The 21,850-nt window shown below is 32.9% G+C and overlaps 1 protein-coding gene across 2 annotated transcripts; it reads right to left on the reverse strand.

The window, feature by feature from the left end:
- Positions 1–1,068: 1,068 nt before the first annotated feature.
- On the reverse strand, positions 1,069–19,548 carry LOC126768332 (blood vessel epicardial substance-like). Of its 2 annotated transcripts, none has more exons than XM_050486353.1 (8): positions 19,328–19,548; positions 10,003–10,375; positions 9,490–9,692; positions 8,897–9,091; positions 7,047–7,155; positions 3,969–4,080; positions 2,888–3,067; positions 1,069–2,732 (listed from the first exon to the last, which is right to left on the reverse strand). In XM_050486353.1, exons 2-8 carry the CDS (start codon positions 10,327–10,329, stop codon positions 2,518–2,520), a joined length of 1,341 nt encoding a protein of 446 aa, XP_050342310.1. In that variant the 5' UTR covers positions 10,330–10,375; positions 19,328–19,548; the 3' UTR covers positions 1,069–2,517. The 2 variants fall into 2 exon arrangements, with proteins under 2 accessions (XP_050342310.1, XP_050342309.1); XM_050486352.1 differs by having other exon boundaries at positions 19,234–19,548.
- Between the last annotated feature and the right edge of the window lie 2,302 nt (positions 19,549–21,850).

The following is a 21,850-nucleotide window of genomic DNA, read 5'->3' on the forward strand; positions in this document are numbered from 1 at the left end:
CGATATGTATTTGCCAAGGACACTGCTAAATAAGGACAAAACGTAGCGAGATTTTAGGTCGCTTAGATGTAAACTATATTTATATCGAAATTTTGTTATGTCCTTATTATACCGTGTCTGTTTTACATATTGATTGTCGAAGCATTATTCGACAAGGCTTATACAGAATAAATATGAACACTACTTTTTCACCTAATCCGACACAGTCACGAAGCAACAACAACAACTAAACACTGACGTGATATATTATTATTTAGATGTGAAGTGACATCTAATTACAAGACCTAACAACGTGAAATCCACTGAGTGTGACAACAATGTGTAAAGTGACATTTATTAAGAGCACGACTGTTTGAATTCAAAACCAACTCGAATGTTCCATGAATGTGATATAGATACGTATTGAAATGTGCATTTCAGATAATAGGTTGAATATTGTTTTAATAGTGCTTAGTAATTATTACTTGAATCCTCACGCACTAAACAAGATTTACCATTTTTATATTCAGGTTTCATAAATTTCAGTTTATTAGCTATAAAACTTTTTTTTTTCCATAAAGACTCGTATCGTTCATCTTTATTAGGGAGAACAGAAACGAATCTTTTTGAAATGAGTCTATCTATATAACACCCAGAAAAATATTATTACAAGTCCGTAATCAACACTTAGTACTTATTTAGCGACTGTTTTTGTTTATTTAAACCCTTTTAAAAACAGCTCAGTCTGATTTTAATTTATTTTACCTACTCTACTATTAATATTAGGTTAACATAGAGTTTCAAGATTAAAATATATATTTTTTTTCGTTGTAAACGGTACGTCAAAATTATTAAATGAAAATATTAAAGTATAGAACATCGAATGGAAGTTTATTATATGGAAGAATGTTTTTGTTTTAACGTTTTATGTGTAATAAAATTAACATATACAAGTGGTTAGTAGTTACAGCTTTTATTGATTGACAATGCCAGATCGAGTCCTAAATGAAAGCAAATTACTAATAAATAATTTCATAATTAACTTATATGGCAACATTATTTTAAAATCACTTTTAAGTAACTGAATATCTAAGATAATATATTGAATAGGTTCATTATTTTTCACACTAGAAGCTATTTTTTGAAGCACCTTCTAGTAGTTTTCAAATAGGCTTATGATCAATATATGTATATGTGGGCATTGTCATTCAAAATGATTTATGTACTTAACAAAAAAGTCTACACTTTACAAAAATGTATAATTTCATTTTCTTCATTAGTGAGCACTTCAGTCCGAGTAGATTATGAAAATTTAATTTTATCGCTTACTGCATTATTTTAATATTTTAACTAACTATTACACGTATTTATACTACAAATAATAGTACAATTTAATCCAAAGGACATTTTCGAAGCGAAGGATATTCTTAAAATGTTCAAATATAGTGTTTTTTTGTAATCAATTCGGATTCATTCGTATAAAAATGGTGTTAAATATAGGTACATATACTTTTCAATATGTACGGGAATGTATGAGAAGACTCATTTTCGATTTTATATGATCTTGTATAAATTATAATATAAAGTTCAACTGATATAATTGTCTTTGCTATATGCAATATTTTTTTGAGACCATAATAATGGAAGCGCCCTTTGGATTAACAAAATATGCTTACTTAGGTACTTTATATTCTGTACAACATAATTATAAAATCTCTCTCTAAATAGTCACATATTTTGTTATGGACTTAATAACAATAGCTCTATTTCGACTTCACCTAAATAAACATAATAATAATTCCGATTTTATAGAAATCATTTCTGATTAAATGTAATGTAATGGTAATATGTAAAAATAAAGGATCTGTTGTAATTATTTACCATCATTACCAATTAATTAAAAAGAAACAAAATTATAAGTCTATTAGTGATTATACATACGAATAAAAATATAAAAAAATGTTATTCGTTCTCTCTGGCCGAGTGATAACCAAACTTCTGCCGAATTAACCGAGATATCTGGAGCTCATGTTAATTTGAATAAACTTTCAATTATACTTGTACGTCACGAATAACCTCGAAGCAACTAAACATCAGGGGAGTTGAGCGATAAAATGAATACAATAAAAATACATTTACTTCTAACTAGATATTCTACTTTTCACACAATAATTACATTTTAAGTTTTATAAACACTGTTTTCGCACAATCTGTATATAGTCCGATGCTAATCCACATTATTGCACTGGTCACTTCCTGTTTTGTGAGCACTAAGTGTCTCTCAACGAAAGCGCGATTTGAGCGAACGAATCTTGTCACGAAGTTTACGGGGAAGCTCATTTTTTTTTCTATATAACAGCACCGTTTAGCCCCGCAGAGTCTGACGATCTTGTACGGAGGCAAAATGTATCGATGCTAAAAGTCTGTCGTGTGTGGTATCGTTCGCTCGCGGTCGGGTCAGGGGAACTGCGGTGAGAGGGGGGAAACACAGGCGGGCGCGACCAGCGGCACCAGCTCGGGCTGGGGCCGCGGCCCGCGTCACACGGCCGGCTCCGCAGGGCTCTCAGCGAACTTAACCTCGCGGCTACGCCGGAACGATGCGGTGCGGCGCGGTGGGCTGCGGCGACGCACGGGTGGCTGCAGACTCGCCGAGGACACCTGTGTTAATAGCCGAGGTGGAGGAATCACGCTGCGGCTGAACGGTGATTGCCGAAGAAATTGGCGTGCAACTACAGGCTGCCAATACGAAGACCCTGTAATGTGTATTTTATTCATAAAAAGTTTTTTCTTTATAAACAGACAAATGTCTTATTTATTTGTCAAACGTCATTTTCTCATTTAATTGTATACAATCTTGTGGTCAGCATACTTAAGCTTAGGTTTTAATACATTTATTTTTCTTCCTTACCTTTTGTAGAAGTAGATCTTGCTCTCCACGCAAGACTTCGCAAACGACCACGCGCCCCTTCATGTACAGCATCGACGCTGGCTGAACGCGTGAGGTGTGACGGCAGACCTTCGGCCTCGGTACCCACTCCCGCACCCAGTCCTTCACTAACTGAATACAGCTTGTGCGTAATATCTTTGCCTATAAATGACACAAAAAAATAAAATAAAAAGAAAATGAAGACGGACAGGTGATCAATATTTTTCTATGAAGCGTTAGGGTCTCTACACAATTTTTTTAAATAATACACTACCCTTATTATTATGCATTCGTTAAAATGGACATAAAACTGTAATTATATTTATTTATATAGATATAGTAATATATATTATTATTTATCTATGGTATAATTAATGTAATAAGTAAATAACGTATTTTTTTATCAATGTTCATCAGAAACGCATCTATCAGCCGAGACTTCCTTTCACATTTCACGGGTATACCTCTAGACCTACATGATTTGTTATACCTATGTTATACGATAAATTATATTTTGTAAACAATTTAATAGTCTATTCAAAACTGTCTATTCAAAAAGTCTATTCTTAACTGGTGATAGAGCTTTGTGCAAGCTCGTCTGGGTAGGTACCACCCACTCATCAGATATTCTACCAAAAAACAGCAGTACTTGGTATTGTTGTGTTCCAGTTTGAAGTGAGTGAGCCAGTGTAATTACAGGCATAAGGGACATAACATCTTAGTTCCCAAGGTTGGTGGCGCATTGGTGATGTAAGCGATGGTTAACATTTCTTACAATGCCAATGCTATGGGCGTTGGTGACCACTTACCATCAGGTGGCCCATAAGGTCGTCCGCCTTCTTATTCTATAAAAAAATAAATAAATAAAATAATCATTTCATTTTAATTTGTTTTACTTTCGTATTTATTCATGATAATACGGTATAATAGTAAGTATAATGAGTTTTGCGTTAACCCGCATTTAGTAATAAACCATCTTAAGTTTTAATATAAGTTTTTCGTCGCTTATAAAAGTTCAAGGAGAGGACCATATGAGCAGGAGGATGACGAAAAATGAACTAACCTATGAGACAGTCGAGTACGACCTTGAGGGCAGGGCGATGACGTAGCACGCGCTCGAGGCGCATGCGCGACCAGCACACGCACGTGGATACCTCCTCCGCGACCACCGTTACCTGCGCGATACATAACCTTACTCTCTTTAGAATAAAACTCAACCTTTTTTTCTTATTTGCATTAATACTGCGTATACGATATGAAGCAAGCGCAACTGTACCAACTTGTTTAGCCAACATTTGGAAATTGCCGTTTAACGTAGAGAAATTCATCCAGTTAGACCGTTGGAACTGTATGGGGGAATAACTTAACGGTAAGGAGGCTTTACAGCCCAGCGGTGAGAAATAACCAGGTTCTTATTCGTACTTTACATACAAGAAAATATTTACTAATATTAATAACTATACTTTATAATTTAATAATAAATATAATATTATGATAGCGAAAGTGAGTATGGTTATTTGTTTGTTTGTTTTTACGTCTTAACTACTTAAAAGGAAATTTTGCATACACAGAAAGACATAAGGTACCTATCACCTATTCGTCCTAGGTGGGGCTACGGCTGAAAAATAGTATTAAACGAATCGAAGTATTGACTACTACTATTGTTAATGCCTGTTGCTAGCCAAAATATTATCAAAATTGTGATAAAAATAAAAAAATTGAACTCATTTTCATAAAACAATACTAATGAAATATTTCGTAGTCATAACATAGTGATCTAATAAAAAAAAAATTTTAATGTGATATCAAAGCTTTTACATGATATTGATCTGAATTTGAAATTATGAGTCAAATGACTCTACATTTCCATATAATTATCATATCCATCTAACGCCAAAGAGGTTGGTAGGTATTTGAAAAGGGCAATTTCATAATTATTGAGTGGGTAATTGGGTTAAAATGAAAATAAAACCACAAGTGTAATAATTACAAATTACAACTAGTATTTAATCTTTTTTATCACTAGTTTTAGTTATGCCGTGACACGGAACATGTAAGGAAAGTCACGAAAAATGAATTCGTAAAAAAATTAAATAATTGACGGTAAGTATTAGTTTGATGAATTTAACGCTATCGGCCATACTAACGGGATCAAATAATTCATTCGCAAGATTATAAACATGGGACCAAGTACGGTGGTTCTGGCGAAACGAACGTAGTATCATTTGATATTTGTATTTCCATTAATAAATTGTATTATTCATTTCCTTTTTTCTTTAAAAGAAATATTTTTCTTTTTCTAGAAAAAAAAAAAAAATCTGTTATTTTAGTAATGTGCATGTGTTGTATTTGATTTTATCCTCTTTTGCGTGTTTTATAATATGTATTAACATAATTTTAATATTTAAGTAATTTTATCTTGTTTTAATATTTATTGTATGAGTTGTACCTTTTACTGCATTGAATGAAACGTTTGTGTTGGCAGGAAATGTACAAGGCGTAGACTGAAAAGGAGCTTAGCTGAGGCTACGACAACCTTTTCACTAAATTGTCAAAATCACATTGTTTAACTCCTTTTTTGGCTTTGTACCTTAAGTTTGACTTTTTTTCTGAATAAAGTTCCTTATTATTATTATAACTTTGACCTATGTTTCCAGTGTCAAATATTATTTTTAATTACTTAAATAATTAAATTATTTAAATACTCTAATAATGAATTTTCTCTATTTGAATTTTATCTCAATTTTACATATTTTACAATATATTTTACTTTAATTTATGGTCGCGTTTAAAAACTGAATAAAATTTATAAAGTTGATGTTCATCTTAACTATTTATGTTGACAAATCGTCAGTCTCAGCCTTCATTCATTATTCATATCTCTACATGAATTATTTAAGTTAATCGTGCACAGAATTTTGTTATTACTTTCCCTGTGTAACGCTAATGTCTTTATTATTGACGTTGTTCTATATTTTTTCGTACTTGCTCTTAAATTATGTGATCTGATTGACCGTCAGAATGTCAATTTAAAAAAAAATACTTTACTAAGAATTTAATTGTTTTTATTTCTTTATTAAGGATGACTATTCATTTCGAATTCGTTTTAAAGAGAAAACAGCATTTTACAGAGGTAATATGACATATATTTATAATTAATTAACAGTACGTGATGGATAACGTAATCCTACGCCAACGCTGTTTGTATAAAAAAATGTAAGGAATTATCTCTAATTGGCACTTAGTCATTCATTGATATGTGTTAATTACATTAATTATTATAAAGTTTTCCGTTTTGTTATTTTAAATGATTGCTCGAGATGTTTCGGAAAAACTAACGTTTCCGTCATCATCGAGCTGTTGTGTCGAAATCACGTAACTAATTTATCTTCCCTTGAAGTCCTAAAGAATAACGTAATTTAAACTGGATGAATTAATAATATTATTAGATAGACTTATTTATTAAGTCCGAGATGGCCCAGTGGTAAGAGCGCGTGAATCTTAACCGATAATCGTGGGTTCACACTCGGGCAAGCACACACTGAATTGTCATGTGCTTATTATGTGATTATAATTCATCTCGTGCTTGACGGTGAAGGAAAACATCGTGAGGAAAACTGCATGTGTCTAATTTCGCTGAAATTCAGCCACTTTTGGAGCAGCGTGGTGGAATAAGCTCCAAAACCTTCTCCTCAAAAAGGGAGAGGAGGTCTTAGCCCAGCAGTGGGACATTCACAGGCTGTAACTGGAAGCTTATTTAGGAATAATACATATATATATATATATACATTCACATAAGGTAATAGAGAAAATTGGAACATTTTTTTAGAATAGTAAATAAATGTTTAACAAAAGTAAAGAATACCTGTATCTAAAGTTATTCATCAAATAACAACATAAAAAATAGTTTTGTATAACATAATTAGTGGAATAATCAATATACTTATTATATATTAATATTACGTCCAATATTATTTATGGGAAAATCCTTAATTATATATTTTAGATCAAACTTCGTTAATTTTAGGTAAAATGAATTGAAACTCAAAATAAGCACCATTTTAACATAGCATTAATTAGAAGAGTACTAGATGTACTTTTATTTTATATTAAAAAAAAAAAGTAATAATTCTTTGCATACCTGGAAGACGTCGTCAGACTGCTCACGGTTCGCTTCCCATTCGGGTGAGTCGACGAACTGGTAAGGCTGTATATAATGAAGATGCGTTTCATCGCAAGTCACTCGCATCCTTATAAAATAAAATAAAATATATTCATATTAAAACACTAACGTTATGTTCTTAATCACTTCAATGAACAGTTATTATTATCATTCTATGTTTGTAGCTTTTGTAGCAATTAGTTTACATCACGTTTTTTTGCTACGAATGCGGATGTGAAAGAATCGATTTCATTATTACTGAATTAAATTTATTTTGTTAACAGTTCTGCTCATGGGAATAATCATATTAAGTATATATTATACAAATTTCAATAAATCTTTTAATTTATTGGGGGAATTAATGAGGAACCTGAAGAATTCATAGATGTTTTTATTATTTTAAACTACATTCAAAAAATTAAAAACGATAAATACTTTAGCAATGTCTATTTTTAAACAATATTTTTTTCCTAAGTTTTATTCGGGACCATAAAATGATTCCTGCAAATTTAATGCTAAATTGTTTAATAGTTTTTAAAAGCGTTGTGCTTTTTATTCGATATTGTATATTAAACACATTTTATTAATTTCTTAACTCTATGATAAAAAAAACTGACGAATTTGTTACTTTTTAATATTAACTAGGATAATTATTAATTAGAATACTGTTACATCAATATAATGTAAATTAAGAGGAAGAAAAACATTAGTCCAATTATTAATATGTAACAAATGTAATGTACTCAAAACATTAAAATTAGTATATAGCAGAAAAGCATGAGTATTGGGCATCAGTATTCAAGACAGCGCAGAACGAACTTATAGCGAAATGGATTCTGACCGCGGCTCAAGTTGCGTGGGCGAAGGAAATTGCTTGCTTTGCCTATTACAACTAACGTGCAGCAAAATGCAGCGCGCTACATCTCATCGCTAACTTTGCACAATTGTTCTTTATACTTCAAAACATTTTAAATAATAATACGTTAGTTATTAAAATTTTATATTATGTCAAAAAATAGTAGGCATCGTAAATGATATCGTATCATACATTTCAATCGTATTATATAATACTACGGTAACACTAACGTCAGCGGTTTCGACCGTGGGCAATGCTTATAATGTCGAGTATTTTTATTCGTCATCGATACTATAAATATATGATTTTTAACTCAAAGTCAATATACAAATATACATACATTCAACAAACCTCTGTATTTACTTACAGTATTCTATGTGAAAAAGTATTATTTACATTAGCGTGATAAGTTTCAAATATCTACATGAATACATTTCTAAAGTGATGGCAGACCACTTAGTACTTAATAACGTTATTCCCTAATGGTGAGGCAGTGGAAATGAATTACCGGGACTCACCTAGGTAACATTACCGACATTGACCAAGCCCAACGATGTCAGTTTACGATTATAGAATCTATAAATGTTATTACCACACATTGTCGTATTATAACTATACCTACACTACTAAATAAAAATCTACTCTAAATGTGCTGTTAATATTAACCTCAGGTTAATTTATATGATACATTCAACTTACTTTATTTTTCCTTGTCTAATAAATAGTGAATAGAAAATGACATTTAATTTAATAATTCCGTGTTTAAGATCAAGTGTTATTGTAACATTGTTTTCAATCATAATTCATTCGTAATTAAAGACATATTATTTTTTTCTTAATCTTCATTTTTACTGACCACTCTATATATTGCGAATCATTGATCCCCGTGCATAATTAACGAACAACGGATCTGTTAACAGAAATATAAATCATACCACGGAGTAGATTTTCGCAATCATGAACTAGTACGTACTTTCCCTTCAATAATATTGACAATCGTTCGTCTGCCGGCGTGACTTCTTCGACCGCGTACGCCTCACCCGGCTCTAGTCTCACGACCCTCGCTTCTCGAGTTAGCTCCTGAAAGTGCTTCTTATTCACTTTCAGAGGCTTGAATAGTTTCAGGTACAAATCAGTCAGCTCTAATGACAACGCCGGTGGAAGAAACCTGAGGAAACGTAGCTTAAAAAAAATCACGAAACTAAATATTATTACTATTGAGTTGATGTCTATATTTTGCTATTTGTGTTTCTATCTCAAGTGTAATAGATTAATCCTAATAGAACATAACACAATGTATAGAACTATCAGAGACCACTAGTATATATTAACTAATTTCAATCTAAAATTTCTATATAAATGACTATAGTTTAGAAGCTAAAATATCAAAATCTATAATCTAGTTGATTTATATTAGATAATATACATTTAACTATATTTTTTGTCTAACATAATTAATAATATTTTGGTTGAATGAAACTAATCACTTAATTAAAAAGAATAGTGTGATAGAAATCTAAATTTTCAGTCCATTCAAAAGGTATAATGTACAAATATAAAACCAACCTTATAATTAAAAAAACTGTGTGTATAGAATTGACGAGGACGAGCGCGAGGCTCCACGCTAGCACGTCGGGTGCACACACCTCGGCGCCCGCCCACATGCCCATCAGCACCGCGCCCGCCGCGGCCAGCGCCCGCAGGACTAAAATACTCTGCTTGAAACTTTTCGGCGCCAGGAAAGCAATCGCGAAGCAGAGGTTTGCGGCCTACATTTTGCAAAAATTTAAATTATTAGACTTCATAAATTTTTTAATAAACTTACGCAGATAAAGCTTCTTTCGTCTATTTTTATTATTGTTGTAAACACATAATTATTTAAAGTGATATTTTCGGTGTTTGTATGTTCACAAGATTTGTAAAGAACTATACAGAAAGTTTACTCCAATTTTTGATGTAGGTACATTATATATAATAGTTTATTTTTTCATTACACATGCATTCCATCAATTATCTAATAATTATTTGTATTATTTTGTTTCATATTTTAATGCATATATCCAATATTTTTTAAATTACCTGAAAAAGATCTTGTTGAGCGCTGGTCCACTTAGCGCAGAACCAGTGGTTATCGTGTTCATCGGCGGTACTAGCGTTAAGAAGCTCGTAGTCGGTGTCAAAGGTTGAGTTGATGCGCGAAAGGTTGTATGCTAGCGTGGCGTTGAGCCAGGGCGCGGCGGTCGCCGGCGCGGGGGGGGCGGGCGCCATGCTGCGCTCGCGCACCGCCGCCCGCGCGCCACCGCCGCCGCCCGCGCGCGCCTCCCGGTCCTTGCTCGCGCTCGCGCGCCGCTCACCCGACACGAGACGATTCAGCTGGGCTCTTGCTTTCAGTATTACCAACTCCATCACCACACCCTGCCACTCGCTTGTGCCACTTGCGACTCCACCCTAGCTGTAACAATTTATTTTGTTATTTGCATTATAATATTAGTTTATTTTAAGATTGAATGACCAATCATGCTTAATTTTTCCTGGCATTAATCTTCACGAGACAAGACAATGTAAGTCAATGTCTGAACTCGTCTTCGATAAAATAAAAAGTAAATTTATATCACGTTAATCATGCAAAGCGGTGTATCTACGTATGAAATTAAAATAGGTGCTCATAAATTACGAACCGCTACACCTACACCGTTTGTCGCGGGGATGATGATTCCTATGCAGAAGCAATAGTTTTTTCATAAATCTATTAATTTTTTTCACTCTTTGAAATAAATGATTGTACCTATCCTACTCGTACAGTTATTTTGACCAGATATATTAGCAGCTTAAGCAGGATATAGCAAAAAATATAGTATGCATTAATAAGATGTATTTTTTCCCAATTTAAAAGTACATCAGTATCACATCCGCTGGGAGTAATCATTTTATGATACTTCGTTTTTCAGACAGTCAGTATTTAAAATATTATATTTTCGTACGCCATCTATAAAAATGTCAACCATGTTAATTTTTTAAAAATAAATGATATATTGGAAGTTTATAGTTACATATACACAAATTTTACAGTTTTACTTTATAATATTCTTAACTAGTTGTTTACTTGTAAATATTATTTTTTTAGAATCCGTCTTAATACTTTTAGTGAGATAAAATTATTACAGAATTATATAAATCTTCATACATATTGATTGATTTGATACATACCTATTATATATTGACATGACAAACCTAAATAACTTGATACCCTGCAAGAAAATTGAATAAGTATTATTGTATAACTAACTGCAACCGAATAACCTTGATTGTCAACTGTCATTGTTTCCGTGAACCGTATATCAGAGCTGGCATTACGAAAGTCTACCCCGTGGCCCGATTACAAGTCACGAAAGTAATATGACTAACATTTTTATTTAAAATAAAAATATCAGCAAAGCCTAAAGAGGTGTCGCGATGACATTTACCTACTGTATAAATAGAAAAGTCATAGGGTTGGGAAATACGAATGCTTTATGTTTTATGAATAACCATCCATCCATAACAAATACCATCATCCAAAATCTGTTTCATTTCCGAAAAATATAATTTTACTTCATACTTATTTATAATACAACAATTAAATCGAACAAAAAAATCCCTACAACTTTAAAGCAAACAATTTATTGTGAACACGTATGTAGGAAACAGAGAATTTTCAATGTATCAAAGATATAGACACCAATAGTTAAGGGTAAGTGACTAAATAACAATTCGAGCAAAACTTTACCCATTTTTTAACTTTTAAATCATCTACTACAAAGTAAATTTAAGTTTTTATCAGAAAGCAATATTAGATTTGTTGGCAGTTACCATCTTCTTACCTAAGCTTTATTGTTTTCATGAAGTATGTCTGTCTGTGTCTTTTATATTTTATATTTATTAAGATATAAACTTAAAATAAAATAGGAAACAGTTAACAATCAATTTCTTGAAAGATTTATTTATTTTATTAATATATCATTAAATAAAAAGATGTGCCTGCTTTTTCACCTATTTTTTTTTCAAATTAAAATTATAAATAATACAAATACGACGACGTCAAAGCGGACGAAAGAACGTTTTAAAGAATGAATGAACTTTTTACGAATCCGCAATACGAAGATGGTTTCAGGCGACAATTGAACTTAAAATATCGTTATTGTCATATATTATATGCATATACTTAGTCGCTTTTGTAAAGAAAAACCTCTTTTATTTAATATAAATAAAGTAAAGCAGTACTTTTGTTAAAAAATAAACCTCAATTGAATCCCAATTTACATTAAGTACAATCTTTCCAGATATCAAAAGGGTACGGTTACAGTGGGTATTGTTTACGTTCAAAAATTTTTTTGCTTTTGAGTGATAATCGTTAGAAAGTTTTTTTTAGGATCAATGTATTTATTTCATATTGTTTACTTTTCTTCGACTACTTTTAATTCTCTCTTATTTTTCTGAACATAACTATAAAATATTTTAAGTAACAGTTTTAACAAAAATTGTTAGACGAATTTTTTTAAGCTTTCGGGTTTGCTATTGACCAATTTCATCATAGTACTAACTTGATACGTAAATAAAATCGAATTGTGAACTTTTCTTCAATCAATCAATCAATCAATCAACAGCCAATCGTTGTCCACTGCTGAACATAGGCCTCTCCCAAGGTGCGCCAAAGCTCCCTGTCCTCCGCCTTCCGCATCCAGTTGGTGCCCGCCACCTTCTTAAGGTCGTCGGTCCACCTGGCTGGAGGGCGCCCTACGCTGAAAGAGCTAGCAAGCCTCTTTAATTCCGTCATCCAACATGGCAAGACCCCGGAAACGTGGAGCGGGAGTGAGGTGGTACTGTTTTTCAAGAAAGGTGATAAAACCCTCTTGAAAAACTACAGACCAATCTGCTTCCTGAGTCACGTGTATAAGCTGTTCTCAAGAGTCGTCACGAACCGTCTCGACAGACGACTTGACGAGTTCCAGCCCCCAGAGCAAGCCGGCTTTCGATCAGGCTACAGCACCGTGGACCACATCTATACTGTTCGGCAGATTGTGCAGAAGACCGAAGAGTACAATCAGCCGCTGTGTATGGCATTTGTGGACTACGAGAAAGCCTTCGACTCCATCGAAACCTGGGCTCGACTCATTGCAGAGATGTCATATCGATTGGAGATATGTCGAGGTACTGAGATGTCTGTACAACGCCGCTACAATGACTGTCCACATCCAGGACTGTAAGACGAAGGCGATCCAACTGCGCAGAGGGATGAGACAGGGGGATGTAATATCCCCGAAACTGTTCACCAACGCGTTGGAAGACGTTTTCAAGACGCTGGATTGGACTGGGTATGGAGTCAATGTAAACGGCGAGTACATCTCACACCTTCGATTTGCCGACGATATCGTCATCATAGCAGAGTGGCTGGAACAACTCACCGAAATGCTGCGTAGCCTAGGCGAGTCTTCCCGGTATGTCGGTCTCGGTATGAACTTGGAGAAGACCAAGGTCATGTTCAATAGGCATGTCGTGCCGGGACCGATATACGTCGAGGGGAAACATCTCGAAGTTGTTAGTGAATATACCTACCTAGGACAGATAATACAAGTCGGTAGGAACAACTTCGAGAAGGAAGCCGATCGAAGAATTCGCTTGGGATGGGCAGCATTTGGCAACCTTCGTCAAGTCCTCAAGTCGTCTATGCCGCAATGTTTGAAGACGAAAGTCTTCAACCAATGCGTCTTACCTGCCTTAATCTGCGTAACCAATAACAAATTATACTATTGTCCTTTCATTTTTAATCTATAGACAATACATCTTTAACAATAATAGACAGGTTATTTATTTTCACAAATTATGTCATGATAGACATAATGCCGAATCAGATTTTACTGTACACGTTTGATGTACACGATAGCCGAGATGGCCTAGTGGTTAGAACGCGTGAATCTTAACCGATGATAGTTGGTTCAAGCCCGGGCAAACACCACTGAATTTTCATGTGCTTAATTTCTGTTTATAATTAATCTCGTGCTTGACGGTAAAGGAAAAAATCGTGAGGAAACCTGCATGTGTCTAATTTCATTGCAATTATGCCACATGTGTATTTTACCAACCCGCATTGGAGCAGCATGGTGGAATAAGTAGTTTTTATATATATATATACCGTAAAAGCCAATGACTCCACTCCACCTGATGGTAAATGGTAGTGGAGTCTAAACGCGACGACAGCTAGTAGTCGGGATGAATGTTCTGCACTAGCCGCCCCCGCCTTGCTGCCCCGCATGATGCCTCTTCACGCCTCGTTTGAAGGAACCCGGGTTGTAAGAGGAGGGGAACACGTGGAGAATCACGATGGGACTTGTGAAGGAAAGGGGAAGCAGGAATGAGGGAGAATAATTCCTCAGAGCACTCGCCGTAATACATTCGATAGAAAGCGCTTAGCGCTGCTATCTGTCGACGCAATTGTAAAGGCTGGAGGGTGTTTGCGACCTTTACGTCGCCAATAATGCGAATCGCACGTCGTTGCAACCGATCCAAGGCCTCCAGTAGGTACTTAGTGGAGCCATCCCACAGGTGCGAGCAATATTCAACGAAAGACCACACCTGCATTTTGTATAACAGGAGCAGTTGTTGTGGTTTCAAACCTTCTTCTCAAAAGGAAGAGGAGGCCTTAGCCCAGCTGTGGGACATTAACAGGCTGTTATTATACTGTACTATTTGATGAGTCTATTATTTTCCATACAATGTTCAAAGTTCGTACATACAACAACTAATCATGCATCACAAACAGTAACGGTTTTCTTCGTAAGCTAGAAAGGCTAGGCAGGCAACATACTGTAGGAAATTTTTGTTTGATTTTATCGTTGAATACATATACTTACTACGAATGTATATATTTCGTCCAAAACATTTACTATATATACATATAGATATAAAAAATTCCATTTTCGTAAGAACTATAACATATACTTCAGTAAGTTATATTCAAAATGACTTTACAATTATCAATTATCAATTACCTGCATGTTTGACATATACATCTACCCTACCACCAGAAACTCGATCGATGCTTCTTAACGTAATAAATATAGTACAATAAGGTTAGGTTAAATATAATACGAAATTACCAGTAGTAATTTATACGTTATTGATTTCGATTTATATATTTATATATTATTTAATGTGGACAACTGCTTAAATTTTTATTTAAAACGTTAATTTAAACCTCCGCCGCTGCAACTAGTTCGGAATGTCGACTCTACATAAGAAAGAAGTTTAGCCAATCACATTTTTAATATAAAGATGAAATACTACACAATTTTATATTAATCATAGCAAATTTATTTAAATATTTAAAATAGATTAAATAATTGCCAATATAGCACGTATACTATTTTTAAACCATTTTTATTGCAAAATATGTATACATTTTTTTAAATATCAATTACTACAATTATGAAAAAAGTAACTTGGTTTGATTTAATGTTTATTCCACATGTTTATTTTTTATATCAAGGCATTATATACGCTACTGTTTATTAAGTTAATATAAGCAAAATAAACGACGGCTACAAATAAATTTAGCACGGAAGATTTTATTTTACTCAAGGGTGATATATGTAATGTGTAATATAATATGTGTAAAATATGGCTATGTAAGCGATGGTTATCATTTCTTACAATGCCAATGTCTAAGGGCGTTGGTAACCACTTACCATCAGGTGGCCCATATGCTCGTCCGCCATTATATTCTATAAAAAAAAATCTATTTCCTTACTAATTCGTAATCCGTTGGGTCTCGGAACGGTGTTAGATCAGGAGCAGGCTGAAGTGTTTTCCGAGGCACGAGAGTATACACAGAACCAACATCCTAACTGTTGCAGAGGATGTCTTGACTGAACTTTATAATTTAAATGATTGGTTTGAAGCTTTGGATTAACTATTAACTATAAACCGATCATCCAACGAGATATTGAGGTAATAAATTAAAATTAAATTCTTAAATCATAAAATAAATAAAAAAGTATAAAATTACATAATATAAGAAAATCGGTATTTTCAAAAGAAGTTGAATTAAACAATCATTTTCATTAATCTATAGTGGAAATATAGGAATATAAAAATTAAGTAAGTATATTTGAACTGCAGCATACAGCGATAGTGACGTGACAGGCTATTTATGTCGATACTAGAACTGCGATAAGGCTGTCGTGTTTAAGTCGACGGCCAGTGTTATATAATTGCATTAAAGTTTCAAGAAAATTGTAATACGTTTATAATTAGAAGAATAATTTTCATTACATTCTGCATAAATTTTATAAACCTAATTGATCAAAACAAAATACAAAAGCGAACAGTATTAAAAAAGGTCTCGTAAATATGTTTTCGTACAAAATAAATACATAATAAAATTAAGTAATTCTTGCTTTTAAACGAAGTTTTTAACTCAAAATGTATGTATAGAGAAAAAATTAAATTTGTAATTCATGAAATTTAAATTACAAGATTGTGTGCAAAGTTATTCTAATTTACATTATTCGAAAATTTAATTTAATTTATCTATGTAATTTGATTTTAAGTTTCATACTGATAGTGCGTTATATCAAAATTAATATTATCGCTATAAATACTAAATATATTGTGCAAAAAAGAACATTACCTTAAAGGTCGATCATTAGTATAATCATACAAATAAAAACATGAAAGTGTTTTCTTACTTTTTCAAAAGCTTAAAATTATATTATTATGTGAATATGAATATAGCTTTCATTAGAAATAGAACAGTGAAGTTAAGCATATAAATTTTACCCACGATACAATGCCAACAAGCGCTACAAAACACCCGCAAGCTACGAGTTCATATCAGATGGAAATTCCTATTGAAACAAATTTTTATTTCAGAGCCCGCGCTGCTAAATTTATTTTCTTATGTTATGGACTATTCCAGTCTTTATAATCGATTTCAACACAATTGACTAATAAATATTGTATAGTACATAATATATAAATCTGTTAACATTTTTAACGTAAACAGAATCGTTTTTTGCTTGAATAAACTTAAATTATTTCATTTCCACGGTATTATTAATTTAAACATTACGATTGGTATATAATAATTGTACGCTTAAATAATTATTTTACTACACGTGTAACATGTACAAAGTAATTTTCTTTCTCAAGTGCAAACAAATTTATATTAACAAAACTTTGAACTACAACCAACCATACGAATCCCGGTTAGCTATACATACACGTCCATTAAATAATAGTGGTATTCATATTTATTTCAGCTTAGTCATACTCAGCCGGGATAAGATAGCTGGCACTGCCACCAGGCGACAGATTGTCGCGACCGCGCCTCTGACAGCCACCAATATCTTCTTACATATCAACATAATGCGCTCCATCACATCCACTGCTATTACTTTCGACAGCTTTTCTTATTTCCTCATTCATAAATTTGTTATAGACGAAATTATTAACGAAATTCGAAACTAATTAACACATACAGTGACATTTTCGCCAGTTCAAATAAATTCAGGGCATTTCTAAGCTATAAAAAATATTGTACCGCAAGTAACAAACAGAATCTTATTAAGTAAGCAAAGTATTATGCAAACAGTCCTCGTATGAATTTCCGCTTAAGAACGTTCAAAAAATATCTTCCAAGGTTTTGCATACTTATTACTTTGAAACTTTGGCATGTTTTAGCTTTCGTCCAATGACATTTACTGACACGTTAATAACACATCTTTTGTATTTTGAGTTTAAAGTAATAAAAACTCTCTTTGCTTTTAAGACTACTACACCACGAGATCAGAGTTTCTCATAATTATCAGTAATGGTTCCAAAACAGATGTGTGCCAGATTTATTTTAAAAATAAATTACAATATTTTTCTTACTTGACTTTTTCTTAAAATGTCTACCTACTGTAAGTAACCTTTTTACTAGTTTTTAATAAGATCCATTAAATTGAACTTATTAAGTGATAATATTGTTTTATTAATTAATTTTAAATATAGAATAACTTTTAACTTAAAAGTTTTTCTTATAATATTTAAATTTAATTTTATTAAATTGCTATACATAGTATATGTATAGTAATTTAACATAATGTACTAGTAATAGTCTTAGATATGACGTTATACTGTATCTAAACTCGTATATATATGCATAATGTAACATTTAGATCTACTTCCCATTTAGCGGCAGGAATGGAGGTTAGAGGTTGAATGACATAATTCTCACTGAAAGATGCAAACATTTAAAATCTAGTCGCAAATAAATTTTCCATAAATCTGAGTCATCAGACGTTTAAATTCCATAGCGATATATACATTTTATATTTTTATATTTCGATAATCATAATAAAAAGCTGCTTTAATTTAACTGTTCAAATTTATTGATTCTTTAAGATAATATTATTTTAGTGAAACAAGAATTTATTTAACAATATATTTTCGAATAATTATAGCTATAAGCTAGAATTATAGATAGAAATACGTGTATAGAATATATTACAGTGTAACATGAGATTGATGACGACAGCTCCAGCTTATCGACTGGAAGATAACATTGTGTTCTCAATATTGCGTGACGAAAAAAGTGAAAACGCGCAATGTCATGACTTATTTCCTTACTAAGAATAAATCTTATTTACTGGCTTACTTCAAAAAGTAAATATAGAAAATCTCCTTGCGTGCCTCGTGGCTGGGATTATTGATGAATATTTATATTTATTTTAAATAGATTTCCGAGCATAAATGACTTGTCCGATTGTTATTATACGTTGCGCTTTATTACTAGTTCCTAGTATCAATCAAGGATAATTGTTTACCAATAATATTATGAAATCGAATTATTTAATAGTGCCTTACTTTTAGACCATAAAAATATGTAGAATCATCACACCGTGGGCTGAAATATACATAAAATATATAAGGATATAACTGTAAATATATTTCAATTCGATTATAATAATAAAAAATAATAAACAAGATTCGAGATGATAAATATTTTTTTTATTTAGGAAAAGATTCGTTAATAATCATCAATAATAAGTAACACGATAAATGGTTTAGATAAAAGAAAAAAAGGGATATACTGTGTAAGCCTTGTTGTAAAATATTTCGCTTTACTGTGTCTAACAAATTCATTCAACAACTAGTATAATATGAGTTATTACATCATGAAATTATTACTTTGTAAAACAACAAACGCTAAATCAACGTCTACAAGCTATATATCATAATCATGGTGCGTAGCAAAACCCACGCAATCTACGCAGCTTTCACAGCCCATACCTAATCGGCGGTAAAAGGTCATGTCCATCTGTAAGGCATTTTTTATCGACCCCGAGATGGCAGCGTCTTTAACCAGATGCGAGAGGCCGCTCACCTGAGCAGCCGAGAAAGCGTCCCGTCTCTCCGCCCACTTGTGGCGGTGGCAAATCTAGCAGGGCGTCGGTCACGGAACGTCCGCATATCTTGCACTTTCATGCTGTACCATCATAAAGCACCACAACACGAGCAAGCGCAACACGCGAGTCGCATAGTAGAATTCGAGAGGCACGAAGCGAAGACGCATGCGGCGCGTAGCGTTAGGCGTTGGAGCGCAGCGCCGCGCGGCACTACTGACTGCTTCGCCACACGCCGCTTCGCCGACACGGGCGCGGCCGTCGTACGCACGCGCGACCCTCTCCTCCCGTATAACCCATACTCTCCACTTACCCCGCGCCCTTACTCACATCTCGCTACTACTTAGATATTATCAATAAAATTATTGTACAGCATAAATTCCCCCAATAATAACATATTTCGTTACATATTTCATAATAATAACATTAAATGTATATTTTTATTTTTTTAATATCGAATCAATTTCGCAGATAGATTTATATTCGAGATTTAAAAAAAGTATCACACGTTCCAATTAATATTTCATAAGAAAATAGGAAAGCGACCCCTCCAGTAGGACAGCATGGTGATAGGATATTGATAAGGTCGCCATTGATCGATTGGGCTCCTAGTACATTTTGTAATTTATTTGGTTTCGAAGTTAGTGTATTCTTTCAGTGTATTAGCCTATTTTAAATCTATTGGCTAAGCTACTTGTACTAGTTCCCTGATTTTATTGAACATATGCCAATATCGGACTTTCGTCACATAACTTTTACTTGCTTGATTAAGCCTACAGGTACAGTTTGTACCTCTAAAAAACACACACAAAACATCATTAACTATAAAAGAATTGTATTAAAAGCCGAAAAACAAAAAACAATATTGAATGGTTTTTTTTATATTTTTTTTGTAGATTACTTTACTTACTATTTTGTAGATTTCTGTACAAAGTATTCAGACCTATAGTAGTAGCGGATAGGTGAAAATTACGTGTAATGAAACTATTTATTACTTTTGATAAAATCTAGTTCAACCGAGTAGAATAAATCCATATTGAAAATTATTATCGAACGTGATGATAAAAATCGTCTTTTCCAACTATAAACCTCCCACACCGAATGTTAATACGAGTATCAGTGGAAAACAATATATAATATACAACTTATTGTGAGAGAAAATATATATTACACATTTTATTCATCGAAACCTCAATGTTTCCATTGAAAGCAATTAGTGATATAAAAAAGTAAAAAAAAAAACTGTAAAAACATGAAATGTAGTTTTTCAGAAGAAACACGAACATGATAAAATTATAAGAAAGTTTAGATACCTTAGGTTCCAAGAATCTTTAGAAACATATTCATTGTTAATACGAGTCTTAATTTAAAGGTTTATATTTAGAAAGTGCTTGCAGAAACTAACGTCTGCAATTTTTCCGAGTGGTTAGTTAATATTTATGCGCCTAGAACACGTGGTATGTATAGACAACATTTTAGCTTGTGACATGTATTATTTCATTTATGAGGCCCTGAAGTACCGGTCTCTGCGATTGAATGTATAACTGCGTGACGATTAGCGCCTGGCAGCGCTCCAGCTTTAGATGGAACCTTGTACTGACGCAGCCTTACCGTCTCCACACAAAGTAGCAGACACTATATACAATTAAAACCGTTTAATTATTTCAGTGTCAATGTAGTTTTTCTTAAAAAAATTCAATTGTTCGGCAAAATGAATGAGTATATGTTTCTTGTGTATTCTAAATTTAGAACAATTATAGATGAACAAAAATGTTTTATTAATAAATGAGACATTTACAGAGTTTATTGACTATTTTTTTAAATTGCTATCTTGATTACGTTTTCTTTAACAACTTATAGCCTAAAGAACCTTGTACATTTGACATTCATTAGTATATTTGACCCCTTACTTAGAAATACAAATCTTTATCAGCGTTTGTGTTTTATGAGTTTTTCAAGTTACTAAGTACGGTAGGCGGTATTATATTAAATACTGTGAGGAGATTTTGTGTAACTTTGATTCATTTCAAGACCAACTTATAACACGTGCAAACATTTTTGTTCAAAGTAAGTGAATATATATATATTTTTAATTTTTGTCACTTTAATCGAAAATGTTTTACAGATAAATAAATCATTATAAATAAAATAAGTGGCAACTAAAAGTTGCTTTGACAACAATTTCGTAAAGAAAAGGCCGTGCAAAAATTAATTTAGTCACAAACCTTTTTAATATAAAATATTAACCTTTATATTATAAACTTATCACCACTATTTGTCGATTAAATTGTGGATCTGGTTTTACACCAGTTTATCAGTCAACCTTTTGTGTCGATGACTATAAAATCTAGTAGTTATATAATACTTAGTAAAAAATGGCCGAGATGGCCCAGTGGTAAGAACGCGTGAATCTTAACCGATAATCGTGGGTTCAAACCCGGGCAAGCACCTCTGAATTTTCATATGCTTAATTTCTGTTTATAATTCATCTCGGTGAAGGAAAA

Source organism: Nymphalis io, chromosome 5, assembly GCF_905147045.1.
Source record: "Nymphalis io chromosome 5, ilAglIoxx1.1, whole genome shotgun sequence".
Lineage (NCBI taxonomy): Eukaryota > Metazoa > Arthropoda > Insecta > Lepidoptera > Nymphalidae > Nymphalis > Nymphalis io.

Coding starts and splice junctions, on each gene's coding strand:
- LOC126768332 (XM_050486353.1), bottom strand. CDS start 10,329: ATGGAGTTGGTAATACTGAAAGCAAGAGCCCAGCTGAATCGTCTCGTG. Junction 7,156..8,896: donor TCAATATTATTGAAGGGAAA/GTACGTACTAGT, acceptor TTATTTTATAAG/GATGCGAGTGACTTGCGATG. Junction 4,081..7,046: donor AGTCTGACGACGTCTTCCAG/GTATGCAAAGAA, acceptor TGTATCGCGCAG/GTAACGGTGGTCGCGGAGGA.